Source organism: Carettochelys insculpta, chromosome 6, assembly GCF_033958435.1.
Source record: "Carettochelys insculpta isolate YL-2023 chromosome 6, ASM3395843v1, whole genome shotgun sequence".
In the NCBI taxonomy this organism is placed as follows: domain Eukaryota; kingdom Metazoa; phylum Chordata; order Testudines; family Carettochelyidae; genus Carettochelys; species Carettochelys insculpta.
The window spans coordinates 68,303,111-68,326,193 of record NC_134142.1 but is presented as its reverse complement, the minus strand read 5'-3'; the positions used below and the strand labels follow the sequence as shown (position 1 = coordinate 68,326,193).

Sequence of the window (23,083 nt, the reverse complement as noted above, 5' to 3'; positions counted from 1 at the left end):
TGAGGTGTTTTCTTTTTTTTGCTTCTCACTTGTGACCCCCGACTGATTTGTCAATGAGTCAGTGGCCCCCAGCCCCAAAAAAAGATCCCCCACCCCTGCCTATAAACACCGATATGTGCTTGTATTGGCTTCTTCCTTCATCGGTTCCTGGTTGTTGGAATTCATCAGCTCTCATCAGGCTGCTTTGCAGAAAATTAATTAGGCTGCCATGTAAAGAAGAATGGGGCCTCAATAATTATGAGCAGAAAGTCCCCAAGGCAGGCCCAGAGCTTCCCAGGAAGAACAAAGTAGCAGGGTCTGGCCTGCTGTCCTTAATCTTGGTAGGTCCATGGTGTGGTCAGGCATCTCTACCGGAACGGTGCTCAGACATAGAATCCACTCCCTTTGATGTTAATCACTTTGGCCACGTGTGTGTGCTCTCTTTGGACAACAGCATAGACCCTGCAGTTAGCCGACACTGCAGACCCCCGAGAGCCCCAAAGAACCACAAATCAAGTGAGGTACGAGCCAGGTTTATTGTTGCTGACACGTGGTCTCCAACACCCTCATGAGTCTCCAATATGACTCAACAGTTTACATTGGTACACACATACGCTGTGACAATGGACGTGACTCAGTTGATGGCAAGGGGGCTCCGTCATCCCCTAGGTCACTCGACACAGCTCCTGTTACACACATTTTATACGCAGGTATAAACAAGTTATGTACCCAGGTACAACTCCCTTATTGTAATACACCCCTTAATGTAACTAGATCTACCCATTAACTCGAGGAATAGTGTCGGTACCATCAAAACAACATTATCCATCATGCTGTTGTTACAACCAGTTCCTGAGCTTGGGTTGGAATGTACCTGGTGCTAAGCTGTTATCCATGGGGAGGGTATGGGGAGTGCATAGTAATAAGCAGGAAGTGTTTATGTGTATCACTAAGTGCCCGGCTCTGGGTGTTTTTATGGGCTTTTAGGCCCTGTGACTTACCAGCTCTGTCTCTTGCTGCATTCCTGTGGGCAGAATCTACCTAGCACGGTTTTTGCTTTAACCCACCGTTGTTCAGGCTTGAGGCCTTTAGCTTTGCTGTATGTTAACAAAGCATTGACTGTGGTCTTTGTCCATTAGCCTGACACCAAGCCTCTCATTACTACACAGGGCTAAAATAGAAGTGATTGGAGGGCCGCACATCTGGATCTCAGTGAGCGCCAACAAACTAATTAACCCCATACTGTGACATACTGAACTGGATTATCCCTGACTGGGTATGTCGACACTAGAGCTGGAGGTGTAAGTAACAGCGTGAGGCCACATGCTGAATGGTGACCTGTTTGTGCGGCAAATACAGGTAACCACAGCAGCAATGGGAGGGACTGGCTTCCCTGCATACAGTCCCCTTAGAGACCATAGTGTGTGCTCAGGGTAGCTCGCCTTTCTTGTCGCTCACAATATCACAGCTACAATTCTAGTTTTAGCACACTAACACCCTCACAGCAGGCACGCAGCTAGGTCTTCTCAAGCTGGATTTTACCTCTTCTAGCTCTAGTGTCTCTCTGGCATAGCCCAGAAGCCTTGTCACTGAAATCCAGGCAGATGCTGCCTCTGTGCGTGTGTGTCGTTTGAATTCACAACGATACCTGTGGTGATATGTGCTGTAGTAAAACGTCGGCATTGCAGGGAGGCTGTTAGATAAATCAGTTTCTCTTTGTTGTAGAGACAGTCAAGCGCTGCATTTTAGATCACACTTTGCGGTGCCTTTCTTCTGCAGTTTGGTCACAGGTAGTGTTGCCTCTAACCTTTTCCTGTTTTGTGCGGATTTTTGCCTACCATGAGCGGCATAAATTTCTATGTACACATGTGCAAATGTTCACCACCAGTAGAAACAAAAGCCCTGCTAAGCAGCTGGGCAGCCTTTGGCTACGTCTACACGTGCACCCAACTTCGAAATAGTTTATTTCGATGTTGCGACATCGAAATAGGCTATTTCGATGAATAACGTCTACACGTCCTCCAGGGCTGGCAACGTCGATGTTCAACTTCGACGTTGCTCAGCCCAACATCGAAATAGGCACAGCGAGGGAACGTCTACACGCCAAAGTAGCACACATCGAAATAAGGGAGCCAGGCACAGCTGCAGACAGGGTCACGGGGCGGACTCAACAGCAAGTCGCTCCCTTAAAGGGCCCCTCCCAGACACACTTTCATTAAACAGTGCAAGATACACAGAGCCAACAACTAGTTGCAGACCCTGTATATGCAGCACGGACCCCCAGCTGCAGCAGCAGCAGCCAGAAGCCCTGGGCTAAGGGCTGCTGCCCACGGTGACCACAGAGCCCCGCAAGGGCTGGAGAGAGAGTATCTCTTAACCCCCCAGCTGATGGCCGCCATGGAGGACCCCGCTATTTCGATGTTGCGGGACGCGGATCGTCTACACGTCCCTACTTCGATGTTGAACGTCGAAGTAGGGCGCTATTCCCATCCGCTCATGGGGTTAGCGACTTCGACGTCTCGCCGCCTAACGTCGATTTCAACTTCGAAATAGCGCCCAACACGTGTAGACGTGACGGGCGCTATTTCGAAGTTACTGCCGCTACTTCGAAGTAGCGTGCACGTGTAGACGCAGCCTTTGTGTCTCTCCTGAGCAGCTGCACAACCACACTGTTCACAGGGATCAGAGGGATTCTAGTTTCCGAAGATTATGCTGTCCTGGAAGTCTCATCAGTTAATCAGAAAGCCAGCAGTCTGGGAGCGTTTGGTGGAGTTTCCCAAGAGGAACATTTCAGGACACATTTTAATGGAGCCTCAGGTTTGAGGAAACTTCAGTTTTCAGTGGTCAGGTGAATAAAGTAGGCAGAAGGGAGGGAAACTGGGTGAAATAAGGACAAACCTGAACATTTGCCCAGTGCTGAAATCCAACATGCACCCCTTAAGGAGGGCTTGGAAAGATAGGAGAACATTTCTGACAAAATGAAATGTTATAGTTTCACCTGCCTCTACACTTCATGGACAGGATTAGAGGTGACGACCGAGTGGCCAGGACTCTGATACGGTGGCAAAGCTATAATGGATGTTTCTGGACAGAAACGGAAGTGGGTGCTGATAGTCAGGACTATTGTCAAAGAGGGTGTGGTAAGTATGTAGAACACATGCTTGCATGACTCCTGACTCCAGCACTGTCATAGGGAAAAGAGCTATCTCCTTCCTGATGCCTTATGTGCAGGCAGAGAGTTGACATGTCAGGAGTGAGTGAGCTCTGGGTTGGGGCAGGTGTGAGGTGTTTGGGGTGCTGGAGGGGCTCTGGGCTGGGGCCGAGGGTTTCCAGGTGTTGGAGGAGCTCTGGGCTGGTGCCAATGTGCTCAGGGTTGGGAAAGGGTCTGAAGCACTGGAGGGTTTGAGGGTCTAGCTGGTACTTACCTGAGGTGGCACCCAGGAAATGAATAACAGGTCTCCATGGCTCCTAGGTGGGGGACCAGGGAAGCTTTGTGTGCTGCCTGTACCTGCAAGCACCAGCCCTGCAACTCCCAGTTGGAGCTGCGGAACCAGTGTTCAGGGTGGCAGCAGCATACAGAGTCTTCCTGGGCCCCAGGATGCCTGGGAACATCAGGGACCTGCTGGTTGCTTTCCAGGAGCCACGCAGGGCCAGGGCAAATAGGGAGCCTTCCTTATCCCCATTGTGATGTCCAAAGGACTTTTAACAACTTGGTGGGCTGTGCTGCCAAGAGCTGCCAAGATTCCTTTTTCGACCAGGAGTTTTGGTCAAAAAACGGGCACCTGGCAACCCTGTGCCTCTGTAGTGTGGAAGCAGCTCAAGTCCAGGTTGCCAAGCATGGGCCTGGAGAGTCGGCCAACGCTGTCCCACAATCCCCAGGGACTGGGGTACTCCTTCAATTCCAAAAGTGCTTCCCAGAAACTGGAAACAATCTCCTCATTAAAAACAGCTGCTCCACAATTAACCACCCATTGCCTCTCATTCTGCTCAGCTGGAAACAACAAACACAGTAAACACTAATATTTGTTAGCTCTGGCCAGCAGTAAGGGGAAGTCATGCAGCTGGTGCACCGCTAGTTGACCAAGTAACCCAGCTGGCTTCTGGTTAACCTTGGGCATGAGGCAAGCAAGACACCTGACTTCATAAAGAGTGTGAAAAATGAGCTTGTGTATAAAACCGCTATCCAAGCGGCTGGCAGCGTTGAATCAACCAGACAGCAAAACAATGCCCATAGCAGGACACACAGTGGAAGACGGACTACAGGAAAAGTCAAGAATGCTGATGGGTTCTCTGGGGACTCCCCACCTTATGGCCTCTTTTATGAAGAAGTTGGCTGGGCAGTGGGAACTGCATCAAGCTCTGTGCCCTGCATCACGTATGACCCTTTACTGAGTGACAACGGTGACCTTATATCCTCCTTATCACTGGCACCATCAGAGGAGAACTAGGCACTGGATGTGGCCAGTAATTGAAGAGGCTGTATAGCAACTACACACCGGGGGTATCCACTCTGAGGACCTTCTGGGGGCCAGGTTTGGGGAGAAGTCCATTGCAAAAGCAGTGTCAGAATCAGCTCTGGAGCTGGAGTTGAAGGAGTTCTAGCCACTGTTTGTTTTCTTACGGATGCATGGATGAGAGAGTTCCAGCTTATGGGCCTGTAGTAAGATGAAAGGCCTAAGCCCATACAGCACAGGCCTGGTCTGAGGCCTAAGACCTAGCAAAAATGGACAAAACATGGCTCAAAGCAAAGCTAAGCTATGAGTGAGAGGCAGGCCTCTGCCAACAGAACTGGGCACAGACAGGCCTGAGAGAACAAAGCACTAATTGGTAATTGGCCCAGGTGCAGAACGATAATTGGTAGATTCATGAGTTGAAATCACAAGGTACCATCAGCTTATTAGAAAAAAGCTTGGTACCAACTCCTCACAGATACAGACTTTGGTCCAGGAAAGGGTCTAAAATGCCAGCATGGTGGATGAGAGATTATCTAACCAAACCACAAGGTACAGGGTGTGGGGTGGTATCTAGGTAGCACCAGAAGGTGGTAACCTGCTACCTCAGCAATGAAGTGTGATTTGTTTGTACCTGTATGTAAAGTGGTGTCTCGAGGGGACAGTCTTTGTATGACCTAGGGAACAGTGGAAATTTCCCACTGACTGAGCCAGTCCATTGTGGCAAGTACGTAAGTGCAGAGGTTCAGTAGAGGGTGCTTTACCACTGTTACTGTACTTTGCTCTGCTATAACTCTGGCCAGGTGCTTTCGACCCTTGTCTGGTCTGTGGTCTTTGGGGAGCCTCGGAGGGTCTGCTGCAACCATTGGGCCCCCATCGTTGAACACACACGCGAGCAGCCTTCTAGTTACCATTTTGATGGAGCCAAGGACCCAACAGCAGTAAATCCATCAAACTTCAGGGCCTATTTAGTTTTTAATATGAAGAGGAATTTTGATGCATTTCCATACAGCGCAGGACCAGTATCATTCTCCTACTCGCCATCTCCACCCACTGCCACATGGGATTCAAAATGGACACAGTGGAAAGAAGAAATATTTATACAAGCTGTTATCATGGTATTTTACTATATATTTGCAGATTGGTTTATGTATGGCTTGATGTGCCACAGCTCCTACCTCTTGCACCTGACCTATGTGATACACCTCTCCTTACCAATCTGCCACACAGGGACTATTCCCAACTGCCTGTGAATTCAGGTCCTAACAAGCTGGCTTGAATGAGCCCAAAAAGAACCAGATTGTGTGTTTGGTCCCTGGCTTGCTTTACTTTGAGAGTTCGAAGTGCTGCAGAGGATGGCAGCTTGTCTGTGAGAGGAGTCCAAACAGATGGCCCTGGGTCAGGGGTTTCAATGGAGACCGGATGCTAACAAGGAGGCCATACTACCATTCCACACTGCATCTTGAACAGCAAGAAGTCTTGTGGCACCTTATGGACTAACAGGTATTTTGGAGCATGAGCTTTCGTGGGCAAAGACCTGCTTCATCAGATGCATGAGTGGCGGGGGCGGGGTGGACTCATGCATCTGACAAAGCGGGTCTTTGCCCACGAAAGCTCATGCTCCAAAATATCCGTTAGTCCATAAGGTGCCACAAGACTTTTTGTTGTTCTCGAAGCTACGGACGAACACGGCCACCTCTCTGATACACTGCATCTTGTTGACTTTACCATAAATTTTCATTCATTGCTGACTGGTAATGCAAGTGAACTTCACAGGGTGGGAACTCCAGATGGTTGGTTACAGTTTGGGGCAGAACATATTTCTTAGGACCGCCTCTGTCACTCACAGGCCCCCTCCATTCTGGAATTTGCTGTTTGGTCAACAGATGCCAAAACAGAGCCTTAGCAATGATGAAGGCTGTCTTCCTCCAGTCTGGAACAGAAGCTTATACTTCCATTCTGGGGCCTCCAGAATATCAATATTCTCTGGTGCTTGCCTTGCCTCACGGGATAGAACTACCTTTGTTTGTAATGAGCCCACTTGTAAGCTACCCCTACAAAACTTTCCCTCCTAAGGAACTTGCATAGAGTAGGAACTAGAACCGAGCCTAGTATATCGTCTCAGAAGAGTATCCCTGTTAGTCTGTAGCTTCCCAAAAACAAGCAGTCCTGTAGCACCTTAAAGACTAACAAATTACCTAATAAATAAATGTGTTAATCTTTAAGGTGCTACAGGACTGCTTGTTATTTGTGAGCCTGGCTTGTGTGTCTTACCATGGTGTCATGGATTTAATTGTTGCCACAAAGGATGTCTGAAGTGGAGGGGGGATTTGTGTGAATAAAATAGAACACAAAAAAGCATCATCTTTGATTCTTGGACTAATATAGCCTCTTTCACAAACTGTGAAATTCATGGTTTTTATCATGCTCAGAGAAGAATGTTCTCTAGCTCTCTGTTTGGAAGTACTTTCCACCTCCACCAGAAGGAGATATGGCCTTGGAAGCCTGGGTGTGGAAACCACCTGACTGAGGGGGAGAGAAAGTCCCGGATGAGAGACTTGCTGGCTGAAACAAATCAGCAGATATGGTCCAGCCGGCTCACCTTAACTACCAAAAGGATAAGGGTGGTTATGGGGAAGAGAAAGACAGAGGCTGCACGGCATGAGGGGGCACCGGCAGACAGATTCATGGAGAATGAGTGTCAATTGAGGGGGACAGGCAAAGCTCAGCAGCAGGAGCTGTCCAAGGGTTGACTGTGGGTGGTGTCTGGAAGTCTGCAGGCTCCAGTGTAACTGGTATCTCCTTCTCTAGATCCCCAGCCCAAGCCCTCTTAGCACTACTGCACCTGGCAGAGCATCCATCTGTTGGACAATTCAAGGGATAGGTGAGACATGTCACAGGCAAACAGAAGGCCATAAATAGACAAGTGCACCCTCTACAGTCATCCACCCCATCTGAGTGTGCCCACTTGCAAAAATGTGCCAAAAGGCCAGAGAAATCATGGTCCTCTGATTGTTTTTAAACAAATTTTCTTACACTGTTGAACTGCGTGCCCTAATGCCAGCCGGTTTGGTTGTTGCAGCCTGTGCAAACCCATGGGAAATCAATTCTTGCCTTTGCACAGACAGCAGCTGTGAAAAGTCTCACTGTACGTAAGGGTAAAAGTGGCACAAATGTTAAAGGAGGTCACTGTATGCCCCATGTCAAGTTTCGTAATAAAAATTTACAAGCTCATGTCGCAGTAATCCATGAAACGTGAATGGCAGTACAATTGCCAGTCTGGACAGAACTCATGGTACACAGTATCTACACATGTACAAGAAATATCACATACACAACCACCTCAAATGCCCTTTCGTTCTGCATTGGTGATGGGACTGTGTATACCCATTATGCAGGCCCACAAAACATCTCTGATTTCCACTGCATGCCAGGCTCTGGTCTCAGTCTTGACAGTCACATAGTCTGGCAGTGTGTACCAGTTCAGAAATCCAGCAGTGTCCTGAATCTGCTCCTGGGGAAGATCGCTCGTGCGCCTCACAAGCAGCGTGTAGGTTTCAGCAAGCTACAATAATGCAGCCTGTGTGACGCTGGCATTCGAACGGTTTAGAAGGCAGTACCAACAGGATTTAATGTGCCAAATGCACATTGTGCTGCCATCCTACAGCTATCAAGTGTGTAGTTGAACTTTCTTTTGCCTGGTCTTCTGAATTCAGGGCATGGTTTCATACAGGCTCTGCCAAAGAGTTTGCAGGGCCCCAGGCCTGGTCCATGGTCAGTGGAGCCTATAATCAATTGACATGTGAGGCTCTGAAGGTGCAGGGCCCAAGGCAACCTCCATGCCCATCTTGCCCTAAAGCTGGGCCTGCTTTCATAACAGTGGGGACAGCGACTGCATTCATAACAATGTCATTCAGTGGGAATAATATCCCCACTTCTCTGTGAAGGTAAAATGTCCATTTCTGGAAAAAGCTGGCATCACACACCATGCCAAGGCATCCCAGGTGAAGATCAATAAACCTGCTGCTGTGGTCAACCAGGTCCTATGTGATGATGGAGTGACAGCTTTATGGTGTATATGCTCTTTGCGGTAAGCAGACTAGGGGAACATGCGTCCCATCAGTGTCCTCCGTGCAGTTTTGAAAGCTCAGTCCCATGAAATCGGCAAATATTTCAAGAAGGTTTGCAATGCCCACCCCTTTTTGTTTAAATCAGTGATCACCTCACAAACCTGTCCCGTGACTACACCACAGCTGATTTGTCAGATCCAATCTGGTTAGCCACAGCTGTCTGGCGCTGCCAGCTCCCAGATGACTATAAGTGACCCGCTGCTGGAGAGGCACCGTCTCCCTTCTGTGGATGTCCTGCCATTGGAGGGTAATGACAAGCTGATCACAAACCTCTGCTTCTTCATGCACAAGTTCTGAACACACTGTTGGTCCCCCGAGGCCTGCAGTAAAATGGGATCCCCCCAGTCTGTGCTGGTGGTCCTGTGCTACAAGTGCTGGTAGATATAGGGAGAATCTGCAGCTAAGGTTACAACAGGCATGAGCAGCATCACTTGTTTCACAGCCAGTGTGTCAGTGTCCTCCTCCTCCAAGGAGTGCCTCTGGCAGTTCAAAAAATGCCGCCCACATGCTCACCAGTGTGTTGCAAATGCTCTGCCTGTATCCTGAAGTAGGATGGAGAGCTTGAGGCAGGGCCGTTCTCCCAGTGGGGGGATACATGTTGGCTCTGGCTTCAGGGAGTGTGTGAACACAAAGTAGCTCGGCTGGCTGTGATTGTGGTCTCCCCTCCCCGGAACTGTTGCCGCCAGTACCTGTGGGCTGATTCTCTGGCCACTCTCTGTGGAGGAACATCGTCATCAGAGGGCACTAGGAACCCCAGGGTGTGAAAGTAAATGCTCACAGAAGCTGGAGTTCTCATTCCAGTCTGCAGAGTGCAGTAAGGACATGCCAGTGCAGTTATGAGGCCTGAGTTTTCACTGTCTTGCTGATGCTCAAATGCAGGCTAGAAAACACAAGTTCCCACACCCAGGCCTTGCAAACTCAGACTGTGTGTGCAGTGGGGATATCCGTTCAGTCTCCAGAGCTGACAACTTTCAGCATTAAATTGATGTGAAAATATTTAAATAAAAACAGATTAGACCATGTCGGTTTCAAAGCCCAGTTACAATCTGGAAAGGAGACGCTCTGGCTAAGTGATAATGAGTGGGTGAGCCTCAATAGGTATGAAGGGAAGGGCATATGGAACAATGTGAAATATTATGCAAAGAATATTGGAAACTTGGGAGTTTGGCTCAGTGTTCACGTTAAGTTCAGGGTGAAGGACAACATTGGAATGAATTATATTTCAGTGGACTCAGAGGGGTAGCCATGTTAGTGTGCAGCTTCATAAAGAACTAGCAGTCCTGTAGCAACTTAAAGACGAACAAATTCATTTATTAGGTAATGAGCTTTTGTGGGTGAATCTGAGGAAGTAGGTCTCACGAGACTGGTTGCTATATTTCAGTGGGTTTTCCTGACCATACTAATTTAGGTTCTGATTCTTCTCCTACTGAACTTAATGGGAGATGAAAACATATTAATTTACCCAGAAGGTTTGGTTGTGCAAAGAATACAGAATCAGGCTCTTAATGTTAAGTAGGAGATAAAAAGATATTACCCGAGGATGAAAAACTGAAACAATTTTGGCTAAAACCCATTCCAAATGTTTTAATTTATACAACAGATTTAAAAAGTAATAATGTGAGACCCGTAATCTCTGGATATGTTAGTTATAGACATCTACCCCTAAAGCCAATGGTTCTGAAAGGGTTGTTACCACTGCTAGAAAAACGTACAACGTTCATGCATCTGTAATGCTAGAGAATGAAAGCAGATGTTACTCTCCCAGGGCTTGGAAGCACAAAACAAACTATTGGAGGAACGCTGTGTGATTTCAGACCATTTAAAGTGACACACTCTAATGGCAATTTCCTGGTATTTAAGTTGTGTTTTTGGGGCGTTTGTTGTGAGTTTTACCAAACCTAATAGAAATGAAAATTTAAAAAGAAAAGAGGTTTCCAAGTTAATGAAAATTTTCCCTCTAGCATTTAAAATCTAAGAGCATGAGTTTAGTGCTGGAGAACCAGGAAATGAAACTGACTGCATACATATATAATGCTTTTTTTAATCACACTAAGCTCTTGGAAGCGATTATATTTTGGCAATGAGTTCCACCGGGCAGCTATGCATCGTATTGAAAAAGCATTTCTTTTTTTATGGTAAGTGTGTTGCTTTTCTAAAGGGGTGTCATGTTGCTGAAGGAGACAACTGATTGAAGCTATTGCTGAGGAAATCAGAATAAATGTGCACAGGAAGTCCTAGTATCCACAGATCACCCACCTCTGTGGGATTAGGGGAAGGTGGGAATGATGCTGTACATTCTACCCTTCCCACCCAGAGCCAGGATCCTACAGAGCTCCATCACTACTCCATCACTACTTCACATGGAAGCAGAGACAACGGTTTGCCCATTATATCTAGCTGTGCATAGCATGGTTTGTGCTGTCAGACTCTGCTGCTGTGTACAATTTGTTCTGGTTCTTAAGCTCCTAATGTTGCGCAGATGCCAATAGTCCCTTTGTGTTTTTAAGCAAATATTTTACCAGTGTTTGTTTTCTTCAGCCACCACCTCTGTCTGCTCCTGTGTATCTCGGTGGGGGCTAAGGCTGTATTCTTACCTGGCGCCACTCCCAATGTCGCTAGTTGTCAGATGTGGGCACTACACTGTGTTGGACATGACAGTGACTTAAGGTGACCATCTGTCCCACTTTCAGTGGGACAGCCCCATATTTCCGGCGCCATTCTGGTGTCCTGATTTATTTTGAGAAAGGGGCTAATTGCCCCATATTTCACAGTGGTTCACCAGCTTTCCCTATCTCGGGGAGCCGGGAGCCAGACCGTGCAGCGGCTCAGCTGCCGCCCGTCTTCCCCCAGTGGAGGCTGGAGCTGAGCCAGGGCTGCAGGGGTTGGAGCGAGAGCCCAGGGGAGGTGAACTGGGGCTTCAGAGGGGTTGGATCCGGGGCTGTTGGAGCAGGGGCTGGGGCTGTGGAAGATGGAGCAGGGCTGCTGGAGCTGGAGTCGGGGCAGAGGTTGAGCTGAGCCACGGAGGTTGGGGCCAGGGCTGGGGGTGTGGTTGGAGCAGGGCTGCTGGAGCTGGGGGGAGGGGGGGGGCTGGAGCTGGAGCTGCAAGGGGGTTTGAGCCGGGTGCGAGTGGGGTGAACCATGGCTGCAGTAGGGTTGGATCTGGAGCCACCCAGCTTGCCCTGGCTGGGAGCTGGACCTGTGTGGCAGTGTGGGCTGCCACCCACAGTTTGGGGAAGCCAGGAACTTTGCTGGCGGGGAGGCGGCCCTTTTCCCAGCATCCCAGATAGGGTGACCATCTGTCTTGTTTTGGCCAAGATGGGGGTCATTCCCCATGTCCCATATTTGGCCAGGGGAGATATGGTCATTCTACAGTGACTCAGGAAACAAAGGTTCAATTCTATGTTCTGTCACAGACTGCCTCCGTGACTGTAGCAGGTCACTTAATCTCTCTGTGCCTCTGTTCATCATCTGTAAATGGGGGACAGTATCACTTCCCTGCTTTGCAGGGGGAGTGTTAGAAATTATAAGATTCCCTTATGGTAAGTAGGGCCATGTAAACACCTGAGACTACTGCACCGGGAGAGGAAGTGAAATCTGTATTTGTTCTGTGAACAGAGAAAAGAATTCTGGTATCTGAGGCTCAGCATTAAATTCACTCAAGGCGAATGTGGGAGGCATTATTGACACCTCTTATCAATGGCTTTCCCCAAGGGCTCCATCAAATATTTCTCTTTGACCATATCCATTGGAACCTGCTGGCAAAACCATGTTGTCTTTGAACAGGGAGAGCTTTCAGGCTGTCAGCATCTATCCCACTTTATGTAAGAGGTGCTGAACTTGAGTTGGTCCTGTCTATGATGGCAGCCGAACGATTTTCAGCACAAGTAGGAAGTGGGGTGTGTTGTTAATAGGTCAGCTCTTAATCGCAGTATTGACAGGAGTTAGTAGTTCTGTTCAGCTTTGTGCATGGCTCTCAGCACCAGTGTATCTGCATATCTTCCAGAATGCACTGAGGGGTACGTGCACTTGGAGATGAGTCCCAGCTCGAGGAGACATACTTGTGCAAGCTCTGACTCAGCTAGCGTGCTACAAATAAAAAGTAGCTGCGGCAATAGGACTGGTGGGAAGGGCTAGCAGCCTGGCTCACGTACCCATCTGAAATGCTAAGTACATACTCCGGGTGGTTAGCCTCTCCAGCCTGCTGTGCTATGCTTTGCATTTGCGCCTGCTCGTACAGGTCTGTCTCCTTAAGCTGAAGTTCACATCTTCTCCTCCCAGTATAGAATCTACCCTCAGTGACATGACTGGGTGTGACTGCGTCTCTCTGAATTTACTTCTGACAAGCTAGTATGTGCTCTGACGCTCATGTCTCTTCTAGGTGACCAGAGCCCCACAGGCAGAGAAGAGCAGCCTGAGGGGCCTTGATGAAAAGGCTTACCTGTCCTCCAAGCTGCTGAAGGCTGGAGAAGACCCATACCGGCAGCATGCTTTCAACCAGCTAGAGAGTGACAAACTTAGCAGCGATCGGCCCATTCGGGACACCAGGCATTACAGGTACCTCACTACCCTGGTTCAAAGCCGGGGCCAGGCCTCCTCTTTGTGCAGAGATCCCTCAGTTCCCATTACCCCAACATCCCTGTGTATTCATGCCCCTTCTTAGAGAAGAAAAATTTGTGTGCATTGGCAGGAACTCCCTTTCCTCGAGCTTTCTGTTTCTCCCATGGGATATCGTGAACCTCCAATGAATATGCAGACCCCCACTAGTCCAGCCTGGCCACCACCCCTATTGTCGTTCTGTGCCTTTACCCAGAGCTACAGCTTCATTTGAACGTTTCAGCCCTGTGCTGCCCTGCCATTGCAACTCAAACCGCCCAGCCTCCAGCTATCCTGGCCTCCCCACACAGACTTCTCAACGAACATCCATCCTGAGCTGCAATACACCTGTCAGTCCCAATCTGCCCGTCTTCCCTAATGCTATCAGGGCTCTGGCCAGCAGTTTTTTGGAGCAGTGAGAGCTGGTCCTTCCACGCAGGTTGGATGTGTGCACATGGGGTTAAAATGAGACCAACACTTTTATTTACTAGTCATATCATAAAGTTTTCATACATTTTGCAAAACACCCAGACTCCTGGCTTTATTTCATTCTGGGGAAATTCCTTCTGCTGACTAACATTCTCCTTAAGCCATTCATATCTTCGCTGTCATACACTGTTACAATGCACCAACAGTTACGTAGTACCTTCCATCCTGCAGCATAGCACAGTGCTTTGAAGGCCGTGTGCTTGGTGACGGGATAGAAATAGACCTACTCTACCTGCTTCCTTGCACCTAAACATAGTATGGGGGTACTGCCGCTCTGCTGGCAACCTGAGCTAGCCGCCCCACCAGCCCCCCGGGTCCCAGCTTGGGCCACAAGCATGAGCTGTCATCCATGCACTGCAACGACCTCACTGCTTGAGTTGAGCTACTGCAAGACTACCTGAGGTGGGAACAGCAACTCCCAGCAGCAGTACAGACACATCCCAAGGGATGTCACGTCCACGTAGGTTCCTGGCTCTCCCCTCGGGAGGCATGCTGGGTCAGAACGGGGCATGTCAGGCTTTGCTATGTTGCAGAAACTGGGCTAATGGAACACCCTATGGAGGTTGTTCTGGATTGTAGAAGTTAGAAAATCCCCGATGCTGCTCTTGCTTGTGCTGAGAGACGAACTGGCTCCTGACTGCCTTACAGATCACAGGTCAGAAGGCCACCTCTGACTCTCCTCTTTCCTCAGGCACACAAGTAGAGCTGAGGCGTCCCTGAACTTGTGGCCCACAGTTAGTACCTTTTTCCAATCACTTAGGGATCTTTTAGATAAAAGAGACTACAGTAAATTCTCTATCATCTGGCACCCCCAGCGAACTTGGGGTGACAGATAATCAAATGTGCCTGATGGTGGAGAGGGGCTGGTGGCCTTACTCCATCAGCCCTTCTGCCATCAGCTGGTCAGCCAGCCGTACGATAGCCAGCCCTGGCAGGGTAGGGTAACTGGCCCCATGGCATCTGACCCCAGCTGGGTAACCAGCCCTGCAGTAGCCAGCCACAGGTGGCAGATAACCAAGCTTTTACTGTAATACTAATCTACCCAGTGCAAAGCGAGGCCGAATCTTTCATAGAGGTCTCGTCCTCTCCATCGTAACTCTAAAATTTGCCAAAGATCTGGGAACCCCTTTCCAAATAAGCACATAAAATCTCCATACTTGCCCACATCTTGTCACCTTAATCACCCTTAAAAGAAACTATGCGAGTTATTTTAAAGCAATAATAGATACAATATGTTTCCTGCCTGGTCACAAGCCTTCCACTTTGTCTTGATCAAGGGTTCTTTATACACTTGAAAATTGCTGTAATAAGCCACTGTCACAGTAATAAAATTCTGTAAGGAAAAAAACAGTCACCACTTAGAATAGTCATAAACAATAGCAATGAAGGAGAGAAGAAAGAATGGCAACAGTTTAGTAATAGTCATAAAATAATAGTAATAAATGCTGTAATAAAAATAGAGGTAATAAGTCATAGGAAGAAGTCAATTAATTCCCCCAGGTCCTGGGGTGGATTCAGTCTGAATGTGATCTCAATTAGCAAGAAGTCTCAGGCCCCAGTACTGAGGATAGGAATTTGATCAGAAAATGTGAGAGTCTGATTTGGCTGATGTTTGTCATGGGTGGCAGCAGCTATGGAAAAGCCCAACGTTGTTATTCCCAGAACTTAGCAGAGGCTACATCCAAGATTCATGGCCTCATTCATGGGGTGGAGCTCACAGTCTGTAATAATTTTGCTGGGGTAGCAAAGAAAGTTAAAGAATTTGGAGGGGGGAGGTAGTATCTTTACCTAATATTTTTATGAAATCTTGATGCACTACCCATAAGAGGGAGCTCTGGAAGAGAATCCTCTTACTATTAAATTAGTATTGTCTGGAACTACCCTGGCTGCAGCATGCTCAGGTCCAGGAAGGAAGTGATAACACCCCTATTGCACTTAAAAGAGAGTCCTTTGGCTTGATAAGCTTCAAGAAAAAATTATTTCAAGGGCCTGTGTGATGAGGGAAATTGGGAGGGTGGGTCTTAAGTCTTTAAGCACTCCCCCATACACACACACCACAAGTGAAGAGCTCATGTAGAGTTTATTATTATTGTTTTGCATTAGCAGTGCTGTCGGTATATAATTCAGATTTTCAGGTTCCTTGCTTATCTCATCTCAACATTTTATTTGTAACTGCTATAAATGGCCACACATTCCACATCAAAACATCAAACTGGAATTCTGGCACAAACCAAACCGAGCTCGAAGGCTGCAAGCAAAACATACATGGTGAACTGCAGGAGAAAATAGATAGCAGAAGTCATGGGAACAAATCCTTATTCTCCTGGGACGTAAGAAACCCTGGCACAAGTTCACCCTAGGCTCTTAGTGAGTGAACAGATTTGCGAGTCCATCATGTCAGTAAAGTCCAATGAGTGTTTTTCATTTAACGAAATTGCATAGCTTATTTCGAGGTTGGGCTGTTGTGTAGACACAGCCTAAGAGCACTCACAACCAGTTCCCTGCTTAAACCACTAGACTTCGCTCACTCCCAGTATTATAGGTGAGTCTGCAATATCATCCGTATCTTCTTCTCTTTACTAATGACTGAACTTTGATCATATTGTTCTTTTTAACCCTACAGAGCTCAGCTGAAGCTCTCCCAGTGAGCTTGCTGTGCTGGGATTGCAACCCCTGTGCCACGCTGGGCTGTTTTTCTTCTGGAAATTCCAGGCGCCTTACACACAGGGCTGCTGCAGGTTGTACTTGGCGTGAATATTTGCTCTCCTATGTTTCAGATGTGCCTCTGTGCACTATGATGCAGACCTGCCAGCAACCAGCATCCTCATCACTTTTCACAACGAGGCTCGCTCCACCCTGCTCCGCACAGTGAAGAGGTTGGTACCAGTGGGAGGAATGTCTCTTAGCCCTCATGGAACTGTGTGGGTGCTGGCACTGGGATCCGAGGTGGCATCTGGACCACAGTGACAAGGTTTAAGGGTTAGGAGAACTGTCTTCAGGGGACACTGAGCCGATGTTCCTTTCTGTGCTCATGTCTAGTGGGAGTTCTAGGTTTTTAGAAGGAAGTTAAAGATCCTAACATGCTTCTTAAGGTGTCTAAGATAATCCTGGTGTCCAGTCTAACAGCAAAACCGGTCTGAATGTGCCAGGCTGGCTGTGAGTTATTGCTGTGCACGCAATTGCTGCCGAGTTTCCCTACCCAGTCAGTGCAGCTACTACTGTGTAATTCTGACAAAGTGCTTTGGGATATATTAAGTATAAAAGGGACTCTTCTAGCCTATTTATCACTTGTGAATCTGCAAAGGACTCCAGTGATATTGAGGAAGGGGAGGCATAAAACTGTACTAGGTGCTTTTCCTGTAGTGTCTGGTCAGGTGTCCAGAACATCTGTAGGTCCAAAATTGTGTTGGGCCTAGCATGACGACTGGGCTCGAAGGAGCACCTGTTCCAAGTTCTGTGTAATTCCTTGCTTATTACCAGAGTATTTATTCTTTTCTAAACAGAACTTAAGTTGTTTTAGTTGCACTTTGGGGATGCTGAATGAGGCATTGGGGATGAAGGAGATTGACTGACGGAAATGGATGCCAATGCGGACAAAATCTGTAAAAACAGCCCCGCGTCTGGATTACCCAATTTGCCTCTGTGGGCCTGATATTCAGAGGTGCTGAGAATCTGAACCTACACCTGGAGTTCCCAAGTGCTGTGGATGCTCAAACCTGCTGAAAACCAGGCCCCAGGTATCTCAAGTTGGAGATGCAAAATAGTGGCCATTTTTGAACATGCAGCTTTATACTAGGGAATTTAAGAAGAACAGCACAAGGGTGGTACCCCGAGTTCAGCTGAGCCTGTGTGAGGACTGCTGGGAGCCCTACAGCAGACAAGCTTCACATACCCAGGTGCATTTTTCCCACCGCGGTTAAAAATTGTCTGCACAGGGATCCCTTCAGGGCTAACACGGATTCACGCGAATCGGTGGTACTGCTGGAGGGACTTTATCCTAAAATTCCCTAGCACAGACTTGACTGTTGTATGCAGGGTCTTGTGATTTGTTTAGTAGGCAAGTGCTGCTAGCTCAAGGTATGCAACGTGTTTAGGCCACAGGGACTTGTTTTCAGCTTAGAGGTAGCTGTCAAGGAAGATACAAAGTCCGATGCTGGGATAAAGAGACCAAACAAGAGCCTAAATAAGGATAAGGAGCGGCTGAGAGATTTGGGCTTATTTAGTTTGCAAAAGAGAAGACTGAGGGATGATTTGATAGCAGCCTTCAACTTCCTGAAAGGGGGCTCTAAAGATGATGGAGAGAGACTGTTCTCAGTAGTGACAGATGGCAGAACAAGGAGCAATGGTCTGAAGTTACATAGAGGAAGGTGTATGTTGGATATTAGGAAAAATTATTTCACCAGGAGGGTGCTGAAGCACTGGAATGCTTTACCTTTGAGAGGTGCTGGAATCTCCATCCCTAGAGGTTTTTAAGTCCCAGCTTGACAAAGTCCTGGCTGGGATGATTTAATGGGGGTTGATCCTGCTTGAAGTAGGGGGCTGGACTAGATGACCTCCTGAGGTCCCTTCCAGCCTTAGGAGTCTATAATACTATGATTCTAAATAAGAGAGCCAATGCAGAAAGAATTAGAAACAGCCTGGATGCCAGCAGCTGTTCAAGTGGCATCTCAAACAGCTTGTCTGGTGGTGTTCTTTGATGTGGAGGAGATATCTATCACCACCGAACCACTGTCCTGCATGACATCTGTTGCTCCATAGGAGACATCTGTCACTCATGAACTGCTTCCTCACTTGACATGCCCTGCTCTGCAGGAGATGGCTGTCATTTGCCTGCTCGGTATCTCAGTGAAATTACCACTTCTGCCATGCCAGCCGCTCCTGCTGGCACAATGCGGCCTTATATGGAGGGAAAACAACAGCTGTGTCGTCTGATTTTGTGTTCTGGCTTTTAGGATGTGTGGATGCCATTTCTCTGGGTGTTCGTAAGGCAATAAGGGTGTCCGTAGATCAGTGTCTGTGCAAAGTGGTGGCATAAATTCTGGTGGAAACAATGCTGTGGAGTACAACTATATTTTGAGTGGCACCTTCCAGACAAGCTGCATCTCAGTGTGCTTTGCTGTGTGTATAGAATAGGGCAGATAAAGAGAGTAATGCAGAGCAAAGGAGGAACGGGAATGTATTGTCTTGCGAGATTTGAAATGAAATGGAGAGTCTGTGAGCCAGAGCGAGATAAGGAAGAGGATTATATAGATAGTCAGATCTGCAGAGGAGAAGACTCTCCCATCAGCATTGCTGAGATATACTGGTGAGGCAGAGAGAGGGTGCCGGTGCTGATGAAACAGAGGGAGAAATGATAAGAGCAGAGGTGAAAGTAAGCTGGCGTGCTGCTCCAGCAAGAAGCTGTCCAGCTCAGACACTCAGCTGCAGTGGGAGAGGTGGTGTGCTCCCAGCCTAGCTCTCGGAGCTTCCTGCAGGCTGCTGCATTAAGCAGTAGGCAGGCAGGCAAAAGGGGCTGGCAGGGGGCTTCCCCCCGCTGCATCTGAGATTGCCTCAGCCCATAGCCCTTCCACCTTGGGTGCTATTTTGGGAGGGCGGGATGTGTGTGTGTCTGCAGCTGCACATACTGGGTCAAGGCCACTCTTCCTCCCCTTCCCTGGATGTCCAGGGAGTGAGGGCGAAGTGCAGCGCTTTTGGGGATTCTTCCTCTGCCTCTCCCTTGGGCAGCTGAGTGGGAGAGCAGTGCACGCAGGCAGTGCACTTTGCCCTTGCTCCCTGGTCATCAGGAGAAGGGGAAGAAGAGCAGTAGCAAGCTGGTATGTACAGCTGCAGACCCACCCACTCTTCTGAAATGGTGCCTTTGCCCCCCCATTCATCCTTGTGCACACCTAGCCTCCTGCCCTGAGTCCTGCACCCCCACAACTCCCTGGCTGACCCCTGAACCCTCCACATCACAGAACCATGACTACTGCACCCCCCAACATCTCCAAGCTCCTGCTCCAGCCCCTCCCCACCCCAACTCTCTGCCCCGAGCTCCTCCTCATCCCCAAGCTCCTGCCCTGACTCCTGCTGCTCCCCATATCCTCAGCCTCTGTTCTGAGCCCTACACACTGCACCCCACGCTTAAATTTCCTACAGGCATTTTCATATTGCACTCCTGCCATCCCTCTGCCCTGAGCCCTCTCTGGGGTATGGGTGCAACACAACAGTGCCTGTAAGAAACACAAGTTACTGTCACTGCTGGATAAGAGAGAGAAACAAGAAACGCATCAGAAAAGAAAACAGACTGAAGTTGGTCCATGTTCCAGACATGTATCAGAGGGGTAGCTGAGTTAGTCTGTATCTTCAAAAACAACAAGAAGTCCTGTGGCACCTTATAGACTAACAGATCATTCATAGCATGTGTTGTAGAAATAGGAATATCAAAGATGAGGAAATTGCCTTTGCAATGAGTTAACCAGTCGAGGTCTTTATTCAAGTCTAAATTGATGGTGTTAAGTTTGTAAATGAATTCCAGTTCAGATGTTTCCCTCTGTAATCATTAGCCTGCACATCCACTAATGTGATACGAGCCAGCAATGCCCCTCATGGCCAAACCAGACAGTCTCTGCGCCAAAGGATAAATGGGCACAAATCAGACATCAGGAATGGTAACACACATAAACCTGTAAGTGAACAGTTTAATTTCCATGGATATTCAGTAAAGGGTGTGAAAGAATTTTACGAAAGAATTTTATTACCTCATTACAATTTCCCCACTTTTGATATTTGCATTTCTGTGTCACATGTTTATGAATGAGACACATCCTGCTTAATTTGCTTCGTTAACTGGTCTTACTCATGACAGGTAATGTCTTTTATATTTTGCTGCTATATATACTCTAGATTCTGTAATTTCCACTCCAGTTCAACTGAGTAAGTGTATTTTACCCACCAAAGCTCATGACCTAATAAATTTGTTAGTCTCTAAGGTGCCACAGGATTGCTTGTTGCTTGCAAATGACAGTAACTTAGGAGAAGCTGCAATCATCAGAGAAAGCAGAAAAGTAAAGCAGAAGAGGGATCCAGAGAGAGGGCTGACGTGTGAACCAGAGATAGTAAATAAGAGCTGGCTTGGAAACATGCAGGCTGAGACATCTGGAGAAATATAAGCTGAAATACAAATATTCGTGAGCTGGCATGTGGAAACAGAACTCTGAAACAGAACTGGATGAGATAGCGAACAGCAAAGCCGTGATGTGTTTGCAGGGTGAGATAGAAGTAAAAGAGCCAATGCAGCCTAAGGCTCTGTTAGCCTAGGTGTGGTGATTTTAATAATAATCTCACCCTGTTCTCTTCTTTGTGGTCCTGATCCAGCAAAGTACTTGAAACAGGTGCCTAACTTGAAGCAGGTAAGTAGTCCCATTTAAGATGGGGGATAGCAACGGAGAGGTAGCTGTGTTAGTCTGTACTCCAACAAAACAAAACAGCAGACATGAAGCACTTTAAAGACTAACAAAATGATTTGTTCCGTGATGAGCTTTCATGGGACAGACCCACTTCTTCAGATCACTCTCATTTCCAATACAGACTGAGGATCAAAAAAAATTGCAATAAAAACTGACCAATCAAGTATGTAGGTAGGACTGAAGTAGGTGGGAGACGGATGGGGGATGTTAAGTGTCCTGTCTGAGATAATTACAAGCATCAGAGGAAGGGAAGCAGTCCTTGTAATGTGCGAGGTAGTTGATGTCTCTGTTCATACCACATGTTAAAGTGTCGAATTTGAATGTGAATTCCAACTCACAAATTTCTTGATGTAATCTGTTTCTAGAACCTGTGTCCTAGAACAAAGAGAATAAACCAAATAAATCGTTTTGTTAGTCTTTAGAGTGCTACATTTCTGCTGTTTTGTTTTGTTGAAGATGGGGAGTTTGTTCTGTAGTTGGAGGGGAGGTTGGAAGATGGCACAAATATCTGAGGAGTTGGGGGGAAGGGGGGTCCTTACAGGATGCTTGAAGCTATCAGCTTCCCCTGTAGTTTTTCAAGTGTGTGCTGGGCTGTCTTTAGCTAAGTTTATTGTCTGGCTTTCTTGTTTGCTGTTCCCACACACACCCTTATTAAATTAGATCAATACAGTCACACAAGAAATTCCAATAACCCATTATCTTATACAGTAAGTTTACCTCACTGAGGAGGTCATGGACCGTGTTAGAATAAAGAAAAATCAGCTTCTCGTCTATCACATCCAGTGACTAGTCAGTGTGAAAAATCTGGCTGGGATGGGGTAATAGGTGACAATATACGACAAAGCCCCAAATATTGGAACTGTCCCAATAAAATCAGAACACCTGACCACCCTGTTCAGGTTAGCTACAGGGCAAGCGAAAGCTTTTGTTTAATAATGAGGAGATCTGTCTTTCCTTCCTGTAGTGTCATGAACCGCACCCCTGCCAATCTCATTCAGGAGATCATTTTAGTGGATGATTTCAGCTCAGATCGTAAGTATAAATCCTCCCTCTTTCCTTTGCTTTTCTGTCTTTTGTTTTCTCCTTCAGTCCATTCTCTTTCCCTCCCTCTCAGAGATTCCCTTTCTTGCCATCTTGCAGAAGAAAGAACAGGGCAAGGAAAGAGGCCTTTGTGTGCTGGGTTTGGTGTCCACCCATGGCAAAGAGACAGAAGCCATGAGTGCAGGGATTCAAAGGGCGGGGCACTGACCATGTGTCCTGCTCCCGCTCCATCCAAGCCCCGCCTAGGCCCCTCTACCTCCTGCCTCTGCTCCGCCCACCTCTTCCCAGGGAAGCGCTGCACCGCTTACCCTCCGCCCACTGGGAGCAGCATGGCTTGAGAGTACTGCAGGGTAGGAAGCTCGTGCTGCTCCTGGGCTGTGCCCCTCCAGGGGAGGTCTGGAAGTGGTGCCACACTGACAGTGAGTGTGGGGGAGCCCCCCAGCTCTGTGGGTGCACGTGGCCCCTGTGCACCTCCCACACCTCACCTGTGCAAAGAGGCCAAGAGAACTGCTGCAAACTCTCGTGTATGACAAACAGGTTCTGTGATTTGCCCTGAGCCCTGACTGAGGGCGTTATGTAGCTAGGGAGTCCTTGAGGTCAGTTCTGGGTGAGATTTTGCTTTAAGGAGCACAAGGGGTCCTCCTGCAGTGTGTGCTGCATGAGCCTGGCCAGCGCCACAGACTACAGGCTGGGCCCTCATTCCTCTAGTTTTCCTTTCGGTTGTTTGCTCTCCTGAAGGCACTAGGAGACAGTAGCCTATGCGCTCCGCTGAGCGCAGGACTTGCCTCTTTCTGGTTATTGTGTGATGGAGGTGGAGTGCGAGGGGCTTTCACCAGGGGCCCAGATAACCTAGCTCCATGTTAACGGAAAGCTCCGTAGAAAGGACAGCGAGGTCCTGCCAGACACCCACTACACATGCAGCAGATGTAGCAAGGAGTGTCCCTCTCGTGTGGGC

The 23,083-nt window shown here is 48.0% G+C and overlaps 1 protein-coding gene across 1 annotated transcript in view; it reads left to right on the top strand.

Annotated features, from left to right (window-relative positions):
* Positions 1-23,083, top strand: part of GALNT16 (polypeptide N-acetylgalactosaminyltransferase 16) — a 127,625-nt gene that overhangs the window by 64,293 nt on the left and 40,249 nt on the right. Inside the window, exons 2-4 of the mRNA XM_074997183.1 lie at positions 12,939-13,114; positions 16,420-16,518; positions 22,052-22,119. Of these exons, the coding sequence (XP_074853284.1) occupies positions 12,939-13,114; positions 16,420-16,518; positions 22,052-22,119 (343 nt within the window). The remainder of the gene's footprint in view (positions 1-12,938; positions 13,115-16,419; positions 16,519-22,051; positions 22,120-23,083) is intronic.